The following is a 20,916-nucleotide window of genomic DNA, read 5'->3' as shown; positions in this document are numbered from 1 at the left end:
CTCAAACCGAAGAGCTTATTCAAATCAAAACAAACAAAAGGCAGGTGGCACGCGCATATATCTCAACCCCCCCCCTCTCAACCTTGCGCTCATAACGGCTTCTTTCGCTTACACCGCAACACTGGAGTCAGCCGGGTTATATTTCAGCAAGAGATCGGAGAAGTCCACATGTGTGAGAAACATGCGGCGGCAGCAGAACCGCCAAAGGTTGAAAGCATCCAATGCAGCTTCTTCTGACGAGCCCTCAGCAACAAGGTCAAGATACAACAGATATTTGTCTGCAATAACGTTGCCGCATGTGAAACACCGAACAGGAATGATCATCTATGTACTCGTACTTTTCCCTTTGTTTGACTTTCCCCTCTGTCTGATGTCGAATAATATGGCAAATTCCCTCACAATATTTGTATTATGCCTCACTCTGCCTACACCACTGAAACCCCAACTGATATTACACACACGACAGTGCTTCAGTTCTTCGTGCTGGCCTGCCACAGGTGCAATTTCTTTTTACTTCTGCAGGCAAAGAGGCGGGATGTCGATACCTCTAAAGCTTAACGTGACCACGTGAAGAAAAAGAAAGAATAGGTCAAATTGGTTGAAGGATAAAGAGAAGAGGAAACGATCAAATTACCCCTCGCATGAACAGAAGCACACACACGAACGCATATATATATATATATATATATATATATCACATGGATACTCTTTTGTCTAAGCACACGTCCAGAAGAATGCGAAACTAAAGGGGCCAAAATACAATAGTAGGAGGAGGGTATAACAAAGAATATATATATTCTTTTATTTAGAGAAAAAGAAACAACTGAGTACTAAATATTAAACAAATATGAAGTGGATGTAGCCCGAACTAAAAAAATGAACCAATAGGGCTTGAAACGAAGTTCCCTTTATTTTCATCCATTTCTTAACTGCAACGCATAAATCGGCAACCAACAGCGAAGAAACAATGGGAAATTATTATGCAAGGCACCAAATTGTACCACCTCTCCCATATTGCGTTTCAGCGCCTCCGTTAATGTTAGAAACATTGGAAACGCACAACCAACACCACATTCTCCACAGGCACTTTGTTGTGGCACCCATTCCACAAACACAGAAACCTGGTACTCCATTTATTATTATTATTTCTTTTTTTGCTCTCTTTGCACCCTCTTATACCTACACTTTCCTCTCTTAATACTTTCTTTTTCCCTCACTTCCCGCGTTCCACCCAAGGCTTGATGTTAATAATCAACTCCAGCACACCAAGAATAACCTCCACGAAGACGAGCCAAATGACAATCCACTCCAGCCGCGCACCATGACGTTGTGAGAACTCCTCCGCAATCATCGACAATATTTCGTTTGCTGCGTCCAGTTTATTATCCAGTGCCTCAACACGCTCCGCAATTTCAAAATACTCCTTGGTAGCTTGAAACACTGGCTTTAAGTAAGCGTTTTCCCAAAAGAAGTCGGGTTCATCCATGAGATTAGATCCGCTCTTAAGCATCAACCGATACGACAGCACCTCCCCACGGAGTTGCAGAAGCCGCCGTTCCGCAATGGTCACTCGACCATTTTCACGCAGTTCCCGCGGCAGCGGGGAGCATCTCTCCGCCAGTTCTTGCACCTTCAGCTCAAGGTAGTCAATTTTTGCTGACTGCGCAAGGGCGTGCGAAACGCATAACATGCACACATTACCTGTAGAAAAATCCCCACGACCACATGGAATGAGAAAGTGATCGAAGCGGAGTTGCTCCCGAAAGTGTTCATCAGGTTCCAGCGATTCTTTGCGGGCAAGATTGTATGTACACCACACAGGGTAGTTTGCATTCACCAAATGCGTGGCATAGCGGTTCACCATAAGGTTGGAAATAGGGCTGCTGGACAACATAAAGTCGTTCTCCACAATTTTGAAAAAACGCTGGTCGAATCCCCACCACACCACCGCCCCGTACCCAAACACAAACAGATCAAAGCCGGCACTTCGGGATAGTTTCGTAAATGCAGATGAAGTGGTCCGATCGGTAACCTTTTCACCTCCAGCAGGGTTGGTGCTTGAATTATCCAAATTGTTACCAGAGCCATCCTGGCAACCGCTGCCTCCAGCCCCCAAGCCATCACCGCGTGGGTCCTTTGCCTTCATCTCCCTGTCAGAGAAGCGAATATGAAGAACATCGAAAGCAAACTTTGCATAATAACCCTGTGCACAGTAGTATGACTCCATCTCACTGAGACGGAACTCATCCGCAACACAAACATAACCAACACGCCCCGTTGGTGACGTTCCCTCATCTCTCATGCCGCCACCTTTACCGAGCGTTTCAGCATCACCGGTACGGCGGTACTTCGTTTTACGTAACGCCCCTTTGGGCGCCAGAACACGCATGCCACGATTGGGGTAATAATTGTGGCTGCCGTACTTTGGGTAGGCCTTAAACATGGGATTCAATGGACTACCCAACACCGGTGAAGGCGTAAGCGGCCCCCCTGCATTTATGTTCCTTCGCTCAACCCCACCACCAGAGGTGCCACCACCATAGGCTTCCACAGCGACACTTCCAGGAGCCACATCAGCAACAGCCGCGGGGGTCGTTGTCGCGGCCGTGTCAATAACAACATCTCCAGCCTTCATTGACCGTGGTTTCCACATATCCGCGCGTACTTGCACAATTCCTTTTGCCTCATCGTACGCCACGTCATTGTGAGCAACGTGTTTTAGTTCATTCACAATTTTTGACTCATCCACAGCGAGTATGCGCGCAATTTGATCCACGGAAAAGGATGAGTTGCTACTATACAGTAGTTCTAGCAGCCGGTTCCGCAGTTGGATGAACCCTGCATCCGACTCGCTGTCAGTCATGTCAATCTTCAGTTTACTACGGCTACAGTGGCGAAGGGATGAAAAACAATTAGAGTAACACCAAGCGAAATGAGCAGCCGATGTAATCATTCCGTTTAACACTCGGTTCAACCCAATTACATTGGTTGTCGATTACGATACGCCCTGGTTAAAAATACGCTAATAGCGCTCGCTAACTACAGCCGGCGCTGGGAGGCGAATAGGCAGCTCAGTGGCAGCACCGCCAAGGGGCGAGGGGAGAATAGTGAAGTATGGAAGGCACCTCAATGATGAACACACAGGTGTCAAAACGATGAAATTAGGAGGAGCAGGCGTTCGGGAAAGGAGTGGAAAAGGGAACAGATCCGCTTCCCATGTAATCTCCTAGCATCCTCTCCTTGCTTCCATTTGCATGTTACTTTATTTACTCCGTTTCTCCGCTTTTTTTTTCTTAATATTCAGCTCTTTAGAAGGGATCTTTTCCCTCCGGTGCCCCTCACTTATCCTTTCTTTTTTTCCTCACGCATTCATATTCTTGGCATCGGTCACGTCAAGTTGCGAGAGAAATGAACCCATCCTCTCTTTCTGCAAATCGGGAGCAAAGCCAAACATGTCCACAACCCTCGAATAAGAGCTTTGATACGAGCCGATCCCCGTTTACAAATACTCCGTCAAAAACGGCACTACGACGTTCACAAACTCTTGCATTTTTTCGTAGTGGACAAAGTGGCCAGCGCCCTCCACCTCAACTTCAATCGCATTTGAGAAAAACCGAGGAATGAGGCGACGGTCCTCAGGTGTGTTGTAGGGTGAATTTTGCCCAAAAACGAACAATGTAGGCAGCGAACACCTCAACGGAGCCACCAACTCACCGCCTCGGTCACGTGAGACTTTCTCACTTGCAGAGAGAAACCAACCAGACACCCCTAGTGCAATAGAATTATAGTCTGCGCGAAGGACTGGCAGGTTGCACCGCCACGTTGCCTCCTTTGTTCTTGGATCGAGGCGAAGGTTTGTCAGCAGGAAATCACGCATTGCCTTATTCGAAACACCCACTCGCTCAAGTTCTGCATTCCCATCACCAAAACTATGTACCCGAGACAAGTCAGCAGCCACCATGGCATCAAGCGTCTCCGATGAGTTTTGACCATGCTGCCGATGTGTCCCCAAGGCAGTGGATGGTGTAATGTCCACAATGACGACCGCCTTCACACGCGGGGGACGAGCAACGTTGTCTCCCTTGCAGTCATACAATATGTCGTATAACGGTTGCGTCTCCGGCAAACCCATCGCACGGTTCACAGCCCGCATCTCCGCTGCATTCCCTTGTTCGTCACACCAACCGTAGTAGTCACCGCGTTTGCAGCGCTGCTCGAGTTCCTCCACACCCGACTGCAACAGCAGCGAGGTCTCATTAGCACGGCGAAGCATCGAACCCATTACGGCAAATCCGCCCATACTGTGCCCGATTAACACTATTCCCCCGTCACCTTCCGCCCCCGCTCGAGATTGCCACTGCCGTTGTTGCTGAAGTACAAAGTGCTCGATGTCCGATGCCATCGTTGCATTTGTGTGTGCATTGAAGTGGGGACTTTCTCCGTGATTCCGCATGTCAAGCATGTGGATTTCCTCAAGCCTTCCGCGTACCCCATCATGTGCAGCAAGCCGACGTCCCACCGACATCCAGTTGGTGCTGTTGCCCAACAGGCCATGCGCTATGATGATCTGTGAGCCGCATTTCCCTGAAACACCTCCTTGCAGTGTTTTCTTGGCTAAAGTTTTCATTGCGTTGACTATTCAAACTTGCTCCTTTGGTCTACCTGTATCCGTCCTTCACCTTATTACGTACTAAAAACCTCTGGCTTCCCTGCACGGCTGTGTGAGCACTGGCCCCCTCCTGCTTTTGAAGAGCACGCAGGAAAGGGACAGTCGAAAGAAAGGAAAGCAAGTAAAAGAGAGGACAGAGTTGCAACATGCAGCCGCACTGGCACACATAAACACCAAAACACACTTGGAGGGGAAAAGGAAAGCGAGTGGGAACAGCATCTACGTGTATGTCGGTCAAAGTAGGTATAAGCAAGAACTACGAAGCAGGTGCACAGATGCCCGTAAAAATCTCACATAAACATATGAATGGAAGTGAGGAAGGGGAGAAACAGAAGTAGTGCGACTCTTTCTCTCCTTTGTACTCTAAAGTTGCGCTGAGGTGTTGCGAGACGGGCGGAGCCATTTTCAAGGCGAAATAAAAATATCACACTAGCGCTGGGAGGCGGAATCTAAAAGGAGATGATGATACCACAACATGGGATACAGCCACTCCCACCAGCGACGACGGTGGCAGCAAAGGGGGGGGGAAAAAAAGACCATTACTTCGCCCTTGTACAATACAAACGCACTTACTCCATCTCATCCTATCTCATCCCCCTCTACATAACACCGCCGCCCCCTACCAGTGACACAAACTCAAGGTAATTGATCCGACCTGTTCTGTCTGGATCCAGAGTGGAGAGAAGCCTAATGGCATCGTCGTGAGTGAGTTTCTCCGTTCCATATGATACAAGCGCATGCGTCAAAACTTCTGTAGAGACGAAACCAGTTGGCATGTCATCTGTTTCAAACAATTTGAATGCCGTACGCAACTGTTCAGGGGTATAATCCGTCTGTACTCGCTTCGACATCATAGCAACGAACCCATCAAAATCAATACCATTGTCTGGATCATTACCGTCGGCGCTACGGAGCATATGCTCGAGTTCCTCCTCCGTGGGTCGAAGTCGAAGTGTCTCCATCAACCTGCGAAGCTCAGTGCAGGAAATGCGGCCGCTGCGGGTGGTGTCCACAAGATCAAACATCTCTCGAAACTCTTCTAACTCCTTTTCGCTAACAGCATTTGCCATCTCTCAAATATATTATTATTTTGTTTGCTTTGTGAGCCTTCCTCACCCCTCTCCAATACAATGGAAGGTCGTACACTTTAGTTCAGACGGACTATATATATATATTTGTGTGTATATGTGTTCCCGCAGTATCCTTTCCGCAAGGTTACAAGCGCTTCACCCTTTTCCTTCCTATTACTCAACTTTTACCCTTGAACTCGTCGAATATCCACTCGCTGATACGTCTCCGCAACCACGTAGTGTTTTCTCCCCTTACCTCGATAAAACACTAATTCCAACCTGATCCCCTCTTCTTCACAGAAAAAAATATATTTCAGGGCAAAACTTTTCGCACATTTTTTTTTATTTAAAGGAGAGTTAAAAAGCATGGGAACAAATGATGAAACACGCAAATACACAGAAGAAAGCAAGCACAGAAACAGAGCATTTAAGGCACGCACTACGATAAACACCACACTGCGTTCACCCCTTGATACAGGCACAAAGACACACACACAGATGAGCAAGCACATATGTTTAGGCTGACATATGAGGAAACAAATCAATCCGTTACCAGAAACCCGCCAACACATTCGTCTGCATAATTTCTTCCCTATGCAGTTCGCGATACAGCATTTGCCACATGCTGTACTTGTCCCAGCCACGTCATGTACTCCTCCTGCTCTAGGAAGAATTGCATTTGACACACATACTCGCACAGTTGATCTGATACACCCAAGTCGCCTTTGATGTAATCCAATAAAGCGTCACACAATTCCCTTGACAATTCACTCACGTAGGGACCTCCGTAGCAAAGAGCACGACTGTACTCACCCGCACTACCACAGGAGTCCATCAGCATCTCAAATGCAGGATAATAAGGTCCGTAGCATGAAGAAGAACACGCCACGGCGGCCTCATCAGCTACTTGTTGAGGTTGCGCAACTTCCTCATATCGCAGTCGAGGATCATCAAAGCGTCTCTCCACCAGCGGCCGACGCCGTCCCCTTCGCCGAAGGAGTTCCAAGAAGAGCGGCTCACCATTCCCGAAACATGCGTGCTCAACAAGAGCCTGCGCTTCCTTCATGGAAAGAAGCTGTATGGATCGAATGCGCATCTCACTGTTAACACTGGCGAGACATACGTACATGCTGAGAGCACCGTCCTGTGGGGTACACGAGAGTGGCTGAAGAAGCTTGTTTGCAACCCTGTTGTCAGGCACCGTTTTCTGCACAACTAAGTCAAAAGAGGACCACTCGCAAATGTCCACTGTGGGGTCATGTAATGACGGGTCGTACACGCGGAAAGGTGCAAATACCGTCAGATGCACATCAGCACGACTCAGCTTGGGGGAGTCGTGCAACTCGTCCATTCGTTGAAGTGTGGCGCGGTGACCGCGCCCCTCCCGGTCGTACCCAACAGTAACCTTCGGTGAAGACTTGCCGTCTTCCTGTGAGGGTGGTTCCTCCTCCTCTTTGGCATGTTTCTGCCTACCTTCGCTCCCTTTCCCCTTTTGCGCATACTTGTGCCCACCTTTTTGTAAAGACTGCAAAAAAATATCGTGAACGCTACGATAACGCCTATTGTTCAGCTCCGCAGACTGGACGCCGTTCTTTAAAGTGCGCGTCATAACGAAATAATTAGACCCTGAAGGATGGCGAACCCTCCAGCCAAGTGGCGGTAGCGGTGGAATCGCCGCAACGCCATCTCGCGTGTCACGTTCCACCTCGGCTCGCAGTTCCGCCGCTGCCGCTGCTCCCAGCGATTCGGCGATGGTCCGCAACGATACGCGCTCACACGTCGAAGCCTTTCCACCTTCCCCCGTGCTGCAATGCAGCCGCCCGTCACTAACAGAGTTGCTGTTAGTGTCTACGAGGCCGCTGATATCATCAATGTTGTTCTGATGGGTCAAAAAACGCCGAGAACAGCACAACGGCATGGTCGCGCGCGCAAGGAGAGATAAGCTGCTTCGACAACATACGAGCATAGAAAAGATATGCACTGCAAAAGTGGAGGCGACAACGCTGAAAGAAAAAAGCCGTGAGTGCCAATGCGCGTGGGTGCAAAAAAAAAAAACAAAACAACGCGTCGCCAGCTTTTGTGTACTCGGTATTGTTATTCCCACTTATTCTGTAACCGCCCACGGTGGTGTGTCTCCTCCCCCTTGCTGCCCCACACACACACACACGCCTACCAGCAGTGGGATTACAGCGGCTGGGTGAGAACACAGGTGCGGATAATGCCTGATAAATGGTATGCATAAGAAGGGAAGAAAACATTATAAAGGAAGAAAACCGAGAGAGTTATAGTGGTAAAGAAAAATTGTGACAGGGCTGGGGCAAAGAGTACGATGACGGATGGGAATAAAGTGGCAGAAACGCCAAAAACTTCACACACAGATACATGCGGGTACGCCACTTCAATACCGTGCAGCTCGAACAAAGATAAATTCACGCACCTTCAGCACACGGGAGAGTCGAGTGAAGAGTAAAAAAAAAAACAGAAGGGTGGGGCGAGAACGTAAAGATTACACTTGCGCAAATGTGTGGTCGAAGGGAAAGAAATCTAAGGTAGAACGGGTATAAGACAGTATGCAGGGGAACAGACCACAGGTGGGAAAAGGGGGGAATGCAATGCGAACATTCCCATGGATGTGTATGCTGCAGCATCTTTCCAAGTGGACGGCGCAGACGCGCCCAAATTCCGAAAAAGGTAGGAAAGTAGATAAATTGAGTGGGGGTGAAAGAAACCTCTCGAGTCCAGTAGAACATAAGCAATCCAAACCCCCTGATGCCCTTTTCGTCCTTCCCAATCGCTTTCCACACACAATCCTCTACTCGTCTATTTGAAAACACGCACGCACGCAACCTGCCTATTTCACCACACTTCACGTAAACAAATAACCAATCGCAAACCAACAAGCACACACACAAACACGTACGTATAAAATAAATAAATAAATATATATATATATATCACTTTTCCCGTATGTGCACGGTGCGGCATTTGTTGCTCCCCCTCCCCTCCCCTCCTCTCCACTCTCCTTTCCTTTGGTATTCATCGCTGTTATCTTCCCTCTCAAATCTTTACATGTGGCTTATGCCGGTGGGGGCGGCGAAACGCAGTGCCCGAGGATATGATACCCACTAATCCAGTTTAACGAAGAAGACAGTCACGAAGCAGTGAAGTGTTTCGTTCTCGTAGGGCACATGCACAACACCATCAAAGGTGTTGTCCCATAAACTAATGAAGCCGGTGGAAATGGCAGCCCCGGTGCGCTGCATAATCACACAACTGACGACAAATTTAAAGGGTTTCTTCAAGTCCGTGAGGTTCTTTAGAACACTGTCGACAACATCGTCGACCCAACTGTCCACCTTGCGTGGATTCCATACCTCCTGCCCAAACTTCATGCGGAGCAGCGTTGCCACCTCTTCCTGGATAACATCGCTGTTGACAGTCACATCTTCATGGGGTTCTTCGTGGTTATCTGCCATTGTTTCAGCACGCTCTCCAGTTTCTTTCCACAATACAGTTTTGGCTTCCTTATTTTATCTATCAAGTACGAAAACTCTAATTTATACGGTACGAACCCCCAACCCTGTTTTCAATGGCCTTCGCACCTTTTGCACTCTGCCACAAAGAACGGCGGAAGGCATAATCGGTAAAACGCAACCGCAGCGAAGCAGAAATTACAAAAATGAGAAAAATGTATGAAAGCAGAAAAAGAAAAAGAAAAAGAAAAGAAAAGAAGAAGGATGCAAAGTGAAGTTCAGCTCCGCTCAGCGAGTGGAATGCGGAGTACCGTCCATTGACTTTCCTTTCCTTTTTTACTTTTTATTTTTTACTTCCCGAGTTAATGCAGGCGGAACGGCTACCAGCCACCTCCGCCCTCATCAGTCACCAAAAGCCTTCAGCCACGGAGGGAAAAGGGAAAAAAGGGAGAGGGTGGAGACGGACGGGTCACCAGGTTACTTTTGCCGCCTGTTGTTCTCTCATTTTATTATTACTATTCCTCTCTTTTTTTTTTTAAAAAAAAAAACAAAATGTTCACTGCTGGTAAATTAACAGATATGAGAATATTCAGCAAACATTTGAACCTCCTAGTGCGCCGAATGGCTGCGGTCGCAGGTCCCGGCACACAGATATGTGGAGAAGGGTGGATTGGGAGTATGCAACCGGAAGAAACATAGAACACAAAAAAAACAGAAAAACGAAACAAAACAGAGAGCCAGTGGGTACCCGCACACAACCGAATTATATAAACATATAAATATATATTGGCTTTCCCTACAATTAGATGAAAAGGAAGCTGGCAACTACTAACATGTCACTGTCCATTCGATGTGAAAAGACGTGGAAACACGGAAGGAAGTGTGCGCTTCACCTTACGGCAAACAGGTGGCATGATCCACACAAACACAAACAAACATCCGTCTTCTTCTGCTGTTTGTGTTTCTCTTTATCTGGTTCATTTCTTACTGCCACAAAAAAAGGGGGGAAGTACACACATGGAGGAGGGGAAAAAATGAGGCAAACATGATGATTATCAACGGTCAATCAATAATTTTTTTAAAAAAAAAAGTACACATTCGTCTACCAATTGTAAAAGAAGGAACCATCCTGTAAGCGTATGATGCCTGTGTGCGCGTGTGCCAGGGTCATAAAGGGAAAAAAAAAGGAAAAGAAAAATGAAAACAGAAATGGAAAAAATATATATGTGGAGAGAAGGAGAGTGAGAAAACAACAGCCAAAAGAAAGAAAAAAAGAGAAAAAGAAAACCAAATTTTGCAAAAAAAAAATGCCTTCCCTTGAAACCCTCCTCACACCCAAATGCACCACGGCACTAAATAAATGAATGGGTTCGACTACATAAAGTCCGCGCCATATGCACACATTCACACACAAATTTGGAAAGATACATATGTATATATATATATATATATATACTGGCGCCCCAAGGAGACTCAGCGAATAATATTAACAATAGTAACAATAGCAGTTAAAGGAAAAATAAAAAGAAAAAAAAGGCGTTACCGGCAAAATGTACAAGCAAAGAAAAATTAGGGACAAAAAAGAATCGGTACGAGGTTGAAAAAAAAAAAACACCTCTCTCACTTCCTTAAATTCAACCACACTTTCCTTTCTTTTTCCTTCGTCTTCCCTTATCTTCTTCTCCATATTAACCCAACAGCACCATCACGTGGTCCCCAAAACAATTATTACTATTTCTATCAGTATCGTTCCTACGATTATAAATAATAATATTGCTTTTATTACTCACATAATTTGCCTTCTGTCGCGTCCCTCCCATTTCATCCCCTTTTCCTCATCTTCCCTCCTTGTTTTTTTTCTTTTTTCTTTTTGTTTTCCATTAGTTTCCCTCCCCCACCAGCCTAATATTACTTCGACCATTTTTTTCCCCCCCTTTAAAAACAAAAGACAAGACGAAAAAGTACAAGAAAAACTTTTTGCCTTTCTTCCTCACTATATCCATAAAAGCAACCAAACGTAGACAATCTCCACAAGACGAAAAACGAAACAAAAAGGGAAGAAAACTGCTGCATCAGTAAATGTTTTAATTATTTTTTTTTTCATCCCTTTCTTTCTTTCTTTCTTTTCCTTTTTTTTTTTTTTAATGGGCGTGTGTATTTTATTTCCGATTTATTCGTTCATCAACTGCACAGCGAGCCGATGGAATAAAAACCTACACATCAGTTACCCCTCTCAAATTACAACAACACGAGTACGCGCAGCGTTTCTTCTGTCTTTACCTTTACCTTTATTTTTCTCTCCCTCCTCACTCCTTCCCTTTTGCCCCTATAGCTATTCATTTTGTTCCTTTCTTTCTGAAGAAAAAAAAACAAAAAAAAACACGCGCAATGATGGAATGGGGCAGAGCAATTAAACACAATCCATATAAATTATCACAAAATATTTTAGTTTCTCTTTTCTCTCTTGACCCCGCAGTCCCCACCAGTGCCAAAACACTCATTTCGATCCCACTCCTTCTCCCATCTCCACATTTATTTTCACTTTTTGTTTCTTTTTCTTTGGCTTTGTTTTTGTTTCGTTTTATGCTTTACTTACTGTTTATTCTTTTTTTTTTTGTTAAATGGTTTACTTCCCCTCTCTCTTCTCTTTTTTTTCCCCCTCAAATTATATTATAAAAATATTATCATAATATCTTAACCTCTCCTTTCCGCTTGGCGTAATATAAATTTCCCGCTTCGGATTCCCAAACTCCCCAAATTATCTTTTTTTTTTTTGCTTTCCTTTCTTCCTCTCTTTCCTCTTTCTCTGCATGTGCGTATTTAACGAGAATGAAACAAAACAAAAAGGAAAGAAAAGACAAAGACAAAGGGTTGAATATACAAAAACCATTGGGAAATCCCCTTCATTTTTTGTTGTTGTTGTTTTTTTCCTTCCTTTTATTTTCAGTATAATAATGATATAATAAAAGATTAATATTAATGGAAGGTTATCGGTCATTCTCCGCCCTCACGGTCCGTTAACACACATTTCTCTTTTTTTTTCTTTAATTTTTTTCATTCCTTCAACCCCTCTTTCAGATTTTTCTTGCTTTTTGGTGGTGTTGCCGCTATTGCGGACGTGCGAAACGAGTGCAGGGAGGAGAGGCGGTGGCGCAAAATAATAATAATAATAATAAAAGCAAAATAAGGAATGGGCTAAATTAGTCAGAAAAAAAAAAGAGAAAAAAGAAAGAAAGAAAAAGTGGTTCCCTATTCCTTATCCTTCTTCATAGTACAATGCACCTTACTGCATTGTCTTCACACCAATCCCACTACCCTCCTTCTCCCCTCTTGCACGTCCAGTCATTGCTGGCAACTCGTATGGACCTTTCATGCATTTCCTTCACTTGAGCCCAGTTGCTGCTCACCTTGCTTTGCGTCGTTAACAAAATACCATTACACTCTTAAAATAAATTACATTCCTTCTTTGCTTTATTGCTCCCACCCCCCGCCACCCAACACAATCCATAAAGCTACAGCAAACACACATGCAAACATATTCACCGCATCACATTATTCACCTCCACTTTATTGCTTGAGGTATATAATGTCTGAACCCCTCGGGCCGTTGCCAATGGAAATAACTTTTGCGCCAGTGAAGAATTCCACATTTGCGATGAATTCACACACGCCCTTCGGCAGTGGCTCGTTAGGACGACGCTTCGAAGCCGCAATGGGAGCGCCTTTCCATCCGTTGATAACTTTCACAATTGGATAGCAGTGGTACAACGCCATCTCGCAAGGCACCGGGTCTCCGGCTTTGATGATATCTCCATTCTTGTACACACGGCCGTTCGCGTCCACCATCTTATTTCCCACATCGTAGTAAACATATGCAATTGTAATACCAATCCTATCGTAGTCGTCACCACGGTCGACTGCAGAGATGGAAAGGTACGGCCCCTGGACCGCGTTAACCTCAAAGTGCAACACGCAGTCGAAGAACCCGCAGACGCGCGGTTTTTTGGTGACTGCACCGCATTCCCCATGATGGCGGGCAGAAGCGATGGACATCGCGACGCCAATGTTATACTTCCCAGTGGCATCCTCGTACTCCAGCGGCTCATATATGCCGTTAAAGGTTTTCGACTCGGTGTTAAACGCCTTAGTGTAAAAGAAGTTTTGAATCTTGTCGAAGTCAACGCACCCACCCTTGGGTAGCGCCTCAAGGGTCTTTATGTCCTGGGCGGAGTAATAATCTTGCGGGACAAAGCTACTGGGGTTTGCGCCAATTCCAACACGGCTGCTTCCCGGTGCCTTGTGCACATTAATCACCAAAACTTTATACCGCTGAAAGTTGAACTGAGCAGAGGCCAGTAGTCCACCTGCCGTCGTGTCCGCGGAGGTGGTGCTCTCCCAGAATTTCTCACGGGCGTTACTCAGCCAGTAGGACTGCGGGCCCTCCAACAGCAATTTCTCACCCCTGGCAAGTGCCGCGCGTAATTCATGGGTCACGTCACAACGCCGTGGGAAGTCCTTGTTGTTCTTCACTCGCTCAGTGTAGAGTTTCACCAAATAGTCGATCTTATTCTCCGCCCGCGCAAAGTCTACCACATAACCTGGCACACGCTCCACACCATCAGCATTCTCCTCTTGACAGCGGCGGACCACATCCTTATCGGTTAGTCCCTTAACTTTTAGCAATCCATAGTATGTGTCCATGTCCTTAGCAAGCCGGGCTCGGAGAACCCCCTCATCATTGAAAATGTGGTCCAGGCGGATGCCACGCTTCGTCACCTTTGAGGCATGGATGGGGGACATGCCCTTCAAGGTTGAGGAGTTTGGTGCGGATCCAAGCAAATCAAGCAACTTGTGGTAGGGTGTAACCACAAAAACATTGCCAACAAAGAGCTTGTCCTTGTAGGGCATATTTGATTTGATAAATTGTCCTATCTCCCTCTCCATGAAGCTAATGGGATCCATAACACACTCCGAGCTCACGTAGTTGCGCGTGTTGGGCGTGAGAAGGCTGGATGGGGCAAGGTTAAACACATACTTGCGGCCAATGTCATCAAAGACTGTGTGTCCAGCATTTTCTCCGCTGTTAACTCGGGCGACGCACGTGCATGCGGGGTGGCGAGCAACGGCATCCACTGTCTTCCCCTTTCCCTCATCTCCGAAGAAAGCACCGACCACCATGATGATCTGGTGCTCATCAATCAACGGGTACAAGGTATCATCAACAGAAGCCTCTTCGTACTTCTTAATTGTTACCGCCTGTCGCAGCTCTGGGATGGGAGGAACAGTCTTGAGGTACTTGTACAGCTCGAGTTGCGAAGCATTTGTTCCGAGTGTGTAGTTATGCTTAGGTGCTGTCGCACTTGGAGCCGCGGCCATGTTTCACTGTAGCCTCGCAGTAAAGAGCAGATGCAAATGATATCCCTTTCCTTCGGTATCTTCTCTGTATTTCGTCTCAGTTTCTTCTTCACCAGCTCTTAACTTCCTATATCTAACCTACTTGCTTGGATGTGTGTACGCTCTTACTTAACTGGGAATAACGAAGGGTAAAAAATAAAGCGGAGCTTCTTTCTTCGTTACAAATGAGTTCCCCCGTCCTTTCCGAGTTCCCGGCCACACTCTTAAGTTATTTAATACGGTTCCCTCCCCCTCCACGCTTCGTTCTGTTTCTTTTCCTCTTGAACTTGCTTCGCTCCTCCTCATCATCCCTGTTTCCAACCCGCGACCCCACTTCCCTGCCAAACCCTCCTCCTCCTTTTCGGCCCTTTTCTTTGGTTCGTTTGGTTTGACAAAATTTTTTCTTCTTGGGAGCAGTGACGCTTCGCCGATTGAACCAACGTAATAGACGGGAAACAACATGAAAAGTAACCAACAGCGCAACGCCACCACGCCCACCTGGTGTACACATACACAGAGGTGGCGGCAGCTAAAATTCGTATCAGCAACCCCGACAAGAAAAACTGGCACCGATAACAATAATAATAAATGATACAACAAAAAGAAAGGGGCTGAGTGAAAAGGGGATCATTTTGGAATGTATTCCTACTGCGAAGAAATACCATACCACCCCATTCATTCACCCGAAGAGACAAGCAGGTCGAGCTCATCCACATTCAACCGATCCGTTATACCTCACTGAAAGCCTTCGGTGCAACATGGGGCACGTATCACAGCTCGAGGGATGTTTGCCGCCATCAGTTCTAAATTTCGCTACAGGACGGGAATGAAGAGCAACAGCCTTTTATACAACAAGCAACGCTAACATTCCATGATTTGAGGAATGTGGTACCTTAACACCCCTTTCTCTGGCGGAAGCATCACCAAACGTCCGCGCAGAAATGAGACTTCACACATACACATGACACAACAGCGGCTACAGGGACGATAAATAACAGGAATGGGAGGCGAACAGATATCGCTGCGAGTCCAGCCAACTGCAAACGCGCCCAACCGCGTACAACCCACTCCGCTACAACACGGGGTTTCGCGTACAGGCCCTACTTATTCACACTGGTGCCGGTCGGTGCAGTGATGTGTGGCGCTACGATACGCTGCCACCAAACGAGGAAGATTGCAAAGGCTTTCGGTTACACTTCGGCACCGATGACCTCTAGATTTTGTAACTCCCCCAACATAACTCAGTGGGCCACTCACATGGTTCAGTGTAGTGCCACAGCACGGGAGCCCGTTAAGTTGGTTAGTATCATATATTTCTTTGGTACGGATTTGTGGTAGGGCGCCATGGTGAACCGCTGGTAACGCAGCGTTTCCGGCGTCACCATGGACAGCACTCCAGAGAATAGATGGTAAAGTAACCACCAACGCAGTCACAAAGCAGTTTGGCTCGTACCCTTCCGACCCATGCACTCAGTAGTAACTTTGGCTTACATTCCGGACCAGATGGTTTTGTTAGTCGTCAATTCCTGCTTCATAACCTGCGTTAACCACTGCCATCGCAGGAGCCCCATTAACTAGCAATGCAACGTTAGCTGACACGATACACATATGCGCAGCCCGACCGAACCACGTGCGTTCAATATGAAACAGTACCAAAAACTGCGGCAACCCATAGTCCACCAATGTTTAACCTGTAATAATACGCACAAATGCACGAGAACGACAGAAAGAGAAGCAAACTCTGCATACAGTGCAGTCTTGCAAAAAAAAATGTTTAGCTCCTGGTCGATATTTGTCGGCAATCAACTATAAGTATAGTCATTGCTATTATTTCACGATTTGTGTTAATTACTGACTCCTCACAGTGGAACACTACGGGAAAACGAAGTGTGTCTCCCACAACTGTCGCAGGTCCGCCTCGCAACTTTAAGAGCACATACAGACACCGTCCATACGGACTAAGTCCCCTGCTTTCCTCACATAAAGATCAAACCCATAGAGGCATGTGAGAGAGCGAGCAAACGCAAGGTAAAAACCTACTGCCATCTACCTATTTCATGTGTAACTGTACCTATCCAAGGGTGACAGCTCGTTAACAACACCACGGGTAAAGAGATTGGGGTCCTTGAAGCGCTCCGTAGCCTTCGGCACATGCATGACACGCTCACGCCAATCCGGTTCCAGCAACAAGTCCAGTTCTACCCGGTAGTTCGAGTTTTCACCAACCGCCATAGAGGCCATTTCCCTTTCCTGAAGTGCCCGTCGCAATTCTCTACTGCGATAAACCTTTTGAATGTCAGGTTCCACATCAAGCCATTTATACTTGGGATTAATGCGGCTCTCACGTATCGTCATCACGCCCTTCTTTGTGGCGTACAACGTGTATGTATTAGGATCCATACGGACATTATTCCCTGGTCGATATTCAGGTAAACGCGAATGACGATCCTGACCAAACCGCCGCCTCTGTTCCTTTAGCTTCTCAAATGGAGTAACTGGAGTACCAGGAACAACATGAAATAGTTTAGCCCTCCGCCTTGGGTGGCCGGCTTGATTTTTCGCATTACCCGCAGTCACCTTGCTTGCTAGATAGCACAAGGAGCACTTTAACATTACACAAAAATACTAATGAATATGAAACAAAATAACAAAAAAATAATAAAAGAAGAAAAGAAATGGGAAATGGGAAATCAAACAATATAAAGGAACAAATAAAAAGGTAAAACACAAAGAAGAACAACTCACCAAGTACAGCTACAACATACACAAGCTTGGAGCAATAACTGCCGCAGTGAAACATTAAGATTAAGAGATAAGAAAAAAAATTAAAGAAGAAGCAGAGAAAGATAGAGAAATGAAGGACCCACCAACCACATTGCATTAAAGCACAGTAGGTACAACAACAAGCAGAATAACCGCAAACTACACGAGAGTTAGGTGAATCCCCGTTTATTACTACTGATACCAGTATTATTACTTTCTTCATGCCGTTTTACAAAAACAAAAATTTCCCCATTAATGTCAAAAAAAAAAATGGTCGAGGCCATTAACAGTGAATGGTAGCGACACCAGTGGCATATCGTACAATCAGTTCACATTCCTTTACTTAACCACACAAGAGTCGCACCATCTCACCACAAATTTCAGTACACCCAAACACCACAAGCACATTGCTCCAAACAATATCTTCAGCAGGCAACGTAATGTGCATCATAAAAAAAAGGAAGGGAAGTAAATGCCGGACACACCGCACCAGGTGCCGAGAGAAAGTGTCTGACGTTTTTTCCCTCAACATACCCAGTAGCGGGGAAGCAGTCCTAAGACAAAATTTTCAAATTTAGTAACCGACTAGCGTACTGAGGCAGTCCAAAATAGTTTATGCTGCCTCACCCACACTTGCCTTCAATTAAAAGAAAATCACAAAAAACAACAAAATAATTAAGTACCAAAAATGTTACGTTAAGATACTTTACATATATTAAAAACAAAAAAGAAATTACAAAAAATTAATACATAAAAAAGAATGTTTAAGCGAGAGGCGGCCCCTCCATTATGCGTACTCATGGTAGGAAGATAACCACAATCATCGCAAGCACAGATGCAGCGGCAATTCCAGAAAGCAGCGAAATCCCCATCAACTGTCCAGCCATCAATTTCTGACCCGCAGTCTCAAGACCAGGGGTTATTGGGCCATACACCATCGACATGGCACCCACACAGTTGGTCAGGCCAAGGAGAAACGAGAAGATATACGGAGCTGCGTGACCAGGGATGTGTTTGTAAATACACAGAATAAAAGGCAAAATAAAAATAAAGCGACCAAAAGTGAAATACAGCAGAGCACGGCGGGGCGGCCAAACGCACTTGAACGAGGTGGAGAAACGTCCAATAGCATCCCCACAGTTGTATAGCAGAATGGCAATTGTCGCAAACCAATTGTGTTTACGATCGATGGGAATAATAAGACTGGGGAAGATAAATAAGGTGAGGAAGAAGCCGCAGAAGACACATAATAACATCATACGGATAATCTTCACGACAGGCATAACAGCAGTTGCTGTCAGTTGCTCTGCTGTCGTCATGCCACCTTCAGCATCACCTTCGCCACCCTCACCTTTACTTTCACCTTCACCTTCAGCAGTGGGTTCATTCTCATCATGTTGAGACTCAGCATCTACTCCTTGTTCTTGTAGTTTGAGCATACGGTACTCAGCAACGTGCTCCTGCGCGTAGGAATTATATCGTAGACAGAGAGCCATCGCAAGTGTTGCGGACATTATTAAAATCCCAAGTGAAAAATAAATGTATGACTGCTTCAGCACAGACTCATAGGTATCATCCATCGATGCCTTGATGATGCACTGTAGTGTGGACGTTATTACACCGCATAGTGACACTCCAAACATAACAGCAGACATGAACTTAGATGGCATCGACGCCACCAGAACGTAGCACGTCGCCTCATGGTATGATTTCCCAATACCTGCAAATATTGTCACAAGGCAGAGAAGAACAATGGCAACTGTTTGAGGTACCTTGATCACAGGCATCATGAGAACTACAAATACCTCCGACATCATCAACGTGATGGAAAGGGCAAAGCGCACAGATAATGAAAGTCGACGGGCTGCACGAGTTAGAACGGTCGGTCCAGCAATCACCTGCGACGCAAGCGATACAACATTGTAGAACGTGAAAATATTCTTCCAGAAAAAGGGAAGGTTCGGTTCGGAATCCTCTTTACCAGATACGTACTTGTAGTAGTTCAACATAAAGCTTGGTGCGGAAACCAGGACACAGAGAGGCATGAGGAGGGAAATCCCAAGAAGGATGCATGTTGCGTACATGTACACTTCCCCCGCAGAGGAAAATCCAAGAGCCATTGCACACGAAAGGTATCCAGCGATGCAATTCAGTTAAACCCGAGTGGATGGATAGTGGATGTAACTTATGCGATTCTGGTTTAGTGCGGTGTTGTTCACTTGCCTGAGTTCAGTAAGAGAGTCTTGTGGCTTTAACCTTCGTACAAAAAGAAAGAGAAAGGAGGGAAGTGACTAAGCTTACAGTTTCCTTAAGTGGGGATGATACTGCTCATTTTACAGGCAAGTATTTAGTGGTTGCGGTTCTGCACCATCCTTATCACATATTTTGTGGATATCGCCATCGTATACACATCCGCAATTACCACATAACAGAAGCAAAAAGCAAAAACACGAGCACGCAAATCCACGGGAGTTCATCGAAAGGCAAACACAACGGTACAGCAACATGGACATATGCAATAGGTCCTCCAAAAACTTCGGAACACCATATCCAGTAAAACCATTGGTGAGCCAACAGCTTCGAAGCAGCGCGGCAAGTACAACTACAACAACATACATAAACTTGACGCTATCACTATCGCAATGGGGCAGTAGGAATAAGATATAAGAAAGAAAAGGAGAAAGAGAAAGAGAAGGAAACAATATCTATATGGATGGAGAAGGTATTGAGTACTTAAACCTAAAGCATATCAGATGCAGAAAATAACAGCAATACAACCGCACATCACAATAATCATTAAACCCCGTGACGCACACAAATTAGACGATCTCCCATTTATTACTACTGTTACCAGTAATACAGATTTCCTAACACGGCCTTACAAAACAGCGCTTCCCCGAAGTTATACAACAAACAAACATATATATATATAGAAAAATTTTTTAAAATAGATAATTATAATACACAAATAACGATTGTAGCACGCAACGGAGGTCTATAGTTGAAAGGTAACGTGTTGCTGCAAACAAGGAAACCGCAGGTATTTACGCAGAAATTACTAAACACTAATATTATCCCTCCGTACATACGCACTAAAGTTGGCCTACATGAAAGAAGGAGGAAACGGGAGAAAACACACACTAGGAATTTATTTCTTATTTATATCCACTAAAATCACACCACTAATAATGGTTGAAGCTCGTTGACAGTGAATGGTAGCGACACCAGTGGCATATCGTACAATCAGTTCACATTCCTTTACTTAACCACACAAGAGTCGCACCGTCTCACCACAAATTTCAGTACACCCAAACACCACAAGCACATTGCTCCAAACAATATCTTCAGCAGGCAACGTAATGTGCATCATAAAAAAAAAGGAAGGGAAGTAAATGCCGGACACACCGCACCAGGTGCCGAGAGAAAGTGTCTGACGTTTTTTCCCTCAACATACCCAGTAGCGGGGAAGCAGTCCTAAGACAAAAAAAATAAACAAAAACGTATGTTATAAAGGGGCTAGCGTACTGAGGCAGTCCAAAATAGTTTA

General features: G+C 45.6%; 8 protein-coding genes across 8 annotated transcripts, besides 16 other annotated features; all 8 read right to left on the bottom strand.

Annotated features, from left to right (window-relative positions):
- Positions 1 to 667: 667 nt before the first annotated feature.
- Positions 668 to 695: a microsatellite.
- A 518-nt stretch (positions 696 to 1,213) lies between these two features.
- On the bottom strand, positions 1,214 to 2,953 carry Tb11.02.1180 (hypothetical protein, conserved; the record flags this gene model as incomplete). The annotated part of the gene is made up of 1 exon (XM_823358.1): positions 1,214 to 2,953. The coding sequence occupies one exon, from the start codon at positions 2,951 to 2,953 to the stop codon at positions 1,214 to 1,216; it is 1,740 nt and encodes a 579-aa protein (XP_828451.1).
- A 546-nt stretch (positions 2,954 to 3,499) lies between these two features.
- Tb11.02.1170 (hypothetical protein, conserved) lies at positions 3,500 to 4,627 on the bottom strand (the record flags this gene model as incomplete). The annotated part of the gene is made up of 1 exon (XM_823357.1): positions 3,500 to 4,627. One exon carries the CDS (start codon positions 4,625 to 4,627, stop codon positions 3,500 to 3,502), a length of 1,128 nt encoding a protein of 375 aa, XP_828450.1.
- A 641-nt stretch (positions 4,628 to 5,268) lies between these two features.
- Positions 5,269 to 5,739, bottom strand: Tb11.02.1160 (calmodulin, putative; the record flags this gene model as incomplete). Its single annotated transcript, XM_823356.1, has 1 exon — positions 5,269 to 5,739. One exon carries the CDS (start codon positions 5,737 to 5,739, stop codon positions 5,269 to 5,271), a length of 471 nt encoding a protein of 156 aa, XP_828449.1.
- A 592-nt stretch (positions 5,740 to 6,331) lies between these two features.
- On the bottom strand, positions 6,332 to 7,705 carry Tb11.02.1150 (hypothetical protein, conserved; the record flags this gene model as incomplete). Its single annotated transcript, XM_823355.1, has 1 exon — positions 6,332 to 7,705. The coding sequence occupies one exon, from the start codon at positions 7,703 to 7,705 to the stop codon at positions 6,332 to 6,334; it is 1,374 nt and encodes a 457-aa protein (XP_828448.1).
- Positions 7,706 to 8,660: 955 nt separating this feature from the next.
- Positions 8,661 to 8,694: a sequence feature (AT_rich).
- A 39-nt stretch (positions 8,695 to 8,733) lies between these two features.
- Positions 8,734 to 8,768: a microsatellite.
- Positions 8,769 to 8,864: 96 nt separating this feature from the next.
- On the bottom strand, positions 8,865 to 9,215 carry Tb11.02.1135 (dynein light chain, putative; the record flags this gene model as incomplete). The annotated part of the gene is made up of 1 exon (XM_823354.1): positions 8,865 to 9,215. One exon carries the CDS (start codon positions 9,213 to 9,215, stop codon positions 8,865 to 8,867), a length of 351 nt encoding a protein of 116 aa, XP_828447.1.
- Positions 9,216 to 9,435: 220 nt separating this feature from the next.
- Positions 9,436 to 9,475: a sequence feature (CT-rich).
- Positions 9,476 to 9,738: 263 nt separating this feature from the next.
- Positions 9,739 to 9,760: a sequence feature (AT_rich).
- A 520-nt stretch (positions 9,761 to 10,280) lies between these two features.
- Positions 10,281 to 10,302: a sequence feature (AT_rich).
- A 169-nt stretch (positions 10,303 to 10,471) lies between these two features.
- Positions 10,472 to 10,498: a microsatellite.
- A 138-nt stretch (positions 10,499 to 10,636) lies between these two features.
- Positions 10,637 to 10,667: a microsatellite.
- Positions 10,668 to 11,303: 636 nt separating this feature from the next.
- Positions 11,304 to 11,355: a sequence feature (A-rich).
- Positions 11,356 to 11,743: 388 nt separating this feature from the next.
- Positions 11,744 to 11,867: a sequence feature (A-rich).
- A 7-nt stretch (positions 11,868 to 11,874) lies between these two features.
- Positions 11,875 to 11,905: a sequence feature (AT_rich).
- A 463-nt stretch (positions 11,906 to 12,368) lies between these two features.
- Positions 12,369 to 12,388: a microsatellite.
- A 32-nt stretch (positions 12,389 to 12,420) lies between these two features.
- Positions 12,421 to 12,453: a sequence feature (T-rich).
- A 326-nt stretch (positions 12,454 to 12,779) lies between these two features.
- Tb11.02.1120 (adenylosuccinate synthetase, putative) lies at positions 12,780 to 14,588 on the bottom strand (the record flags this gene model as incomplete). Its single annotated transcript, XM_823353.1, has 1 exon — positions 12,780 to 14,588. The coding sequence occupies one exon, from the start codon at positions 14,586 to 14,588 to the stop codon at positions 12,780 to 12,782; it is 1,809 nt and encodes a 602-aa protein (XP_828446.1).
- A 2,073-nt stretch (positions 14,589 to 16,661) lies between these two features.
- Tb11.02.1110 (hypothetical protein, conserved) lies at positions 16,662 to 17,219 on the bottom strand (the record flags this gene model as incomplete). Its single annotated transcript, XM_823352.1, has 1 exon — positions 16,662 to 17,219. One exon carries the CDS (start codon positions 17,217 to 17,219, stop codon positions 16,662 to 16,664), a length of 558 nt encoding a protein of 185 aa, XP_828445.1.
- A 28-nt stretch (positions 17,220 to 17,247) lies between these two features.
- Positions 17,248 to 17,346: a sequence feature (T-rich).
- An 820-nt stretch (positions 17,347 to 18,166) lies between these two features.
- On the bottom strand, positions 18,167 to 19,489 carry Tb11.02.1106 (nucleobase transporter, putative; the record flags this gene model as incomplete). Its single annotated transcript, XM_823351.1, has 1 exon — positions 18,167 to 19,489. The coding sequence occupies one exon, from the start codon at positions 19,487 to 19,489 to the stop codon at positions 18,167 to 18,169; it is 1,323 nt and encodes a 440-aa protein (XP_828444.1).
- Positions 19,490 to 20,035: 546 nt separating this feature from the next.
- Positions 20,036 to 20,068: a repeat region.
- Positions 20,069 to 20,288: 220 nt separating this feature from the next.
- Positions 20,289 to 20,332: a sequence feature (AT_rich).
- Between the last annotated feature and the right edge of the window lie 584 nt (positions 20,333 to 20,916).

The sequence above is a fragment of the Trypanosoma brucei genome (assembly GCF_000002445.2).
Source record: "Trypanosoma brucei brucei TREU927 chromosome 11 chr11_scaffold01 genomic scaffold, whole genome shotgun sequence".
Lineage (NCBI taxonomy): Eukaryota > Euglenozoa > Kinetoplastea > Trypanosomatida > Trypanosomatidae > Trypanosoma > Trypanosoma brucei.
Note: the sequence above shows the minus strand (reverse complement) of the source record. Positions and strands in the feature narration are given on the sequence as shown.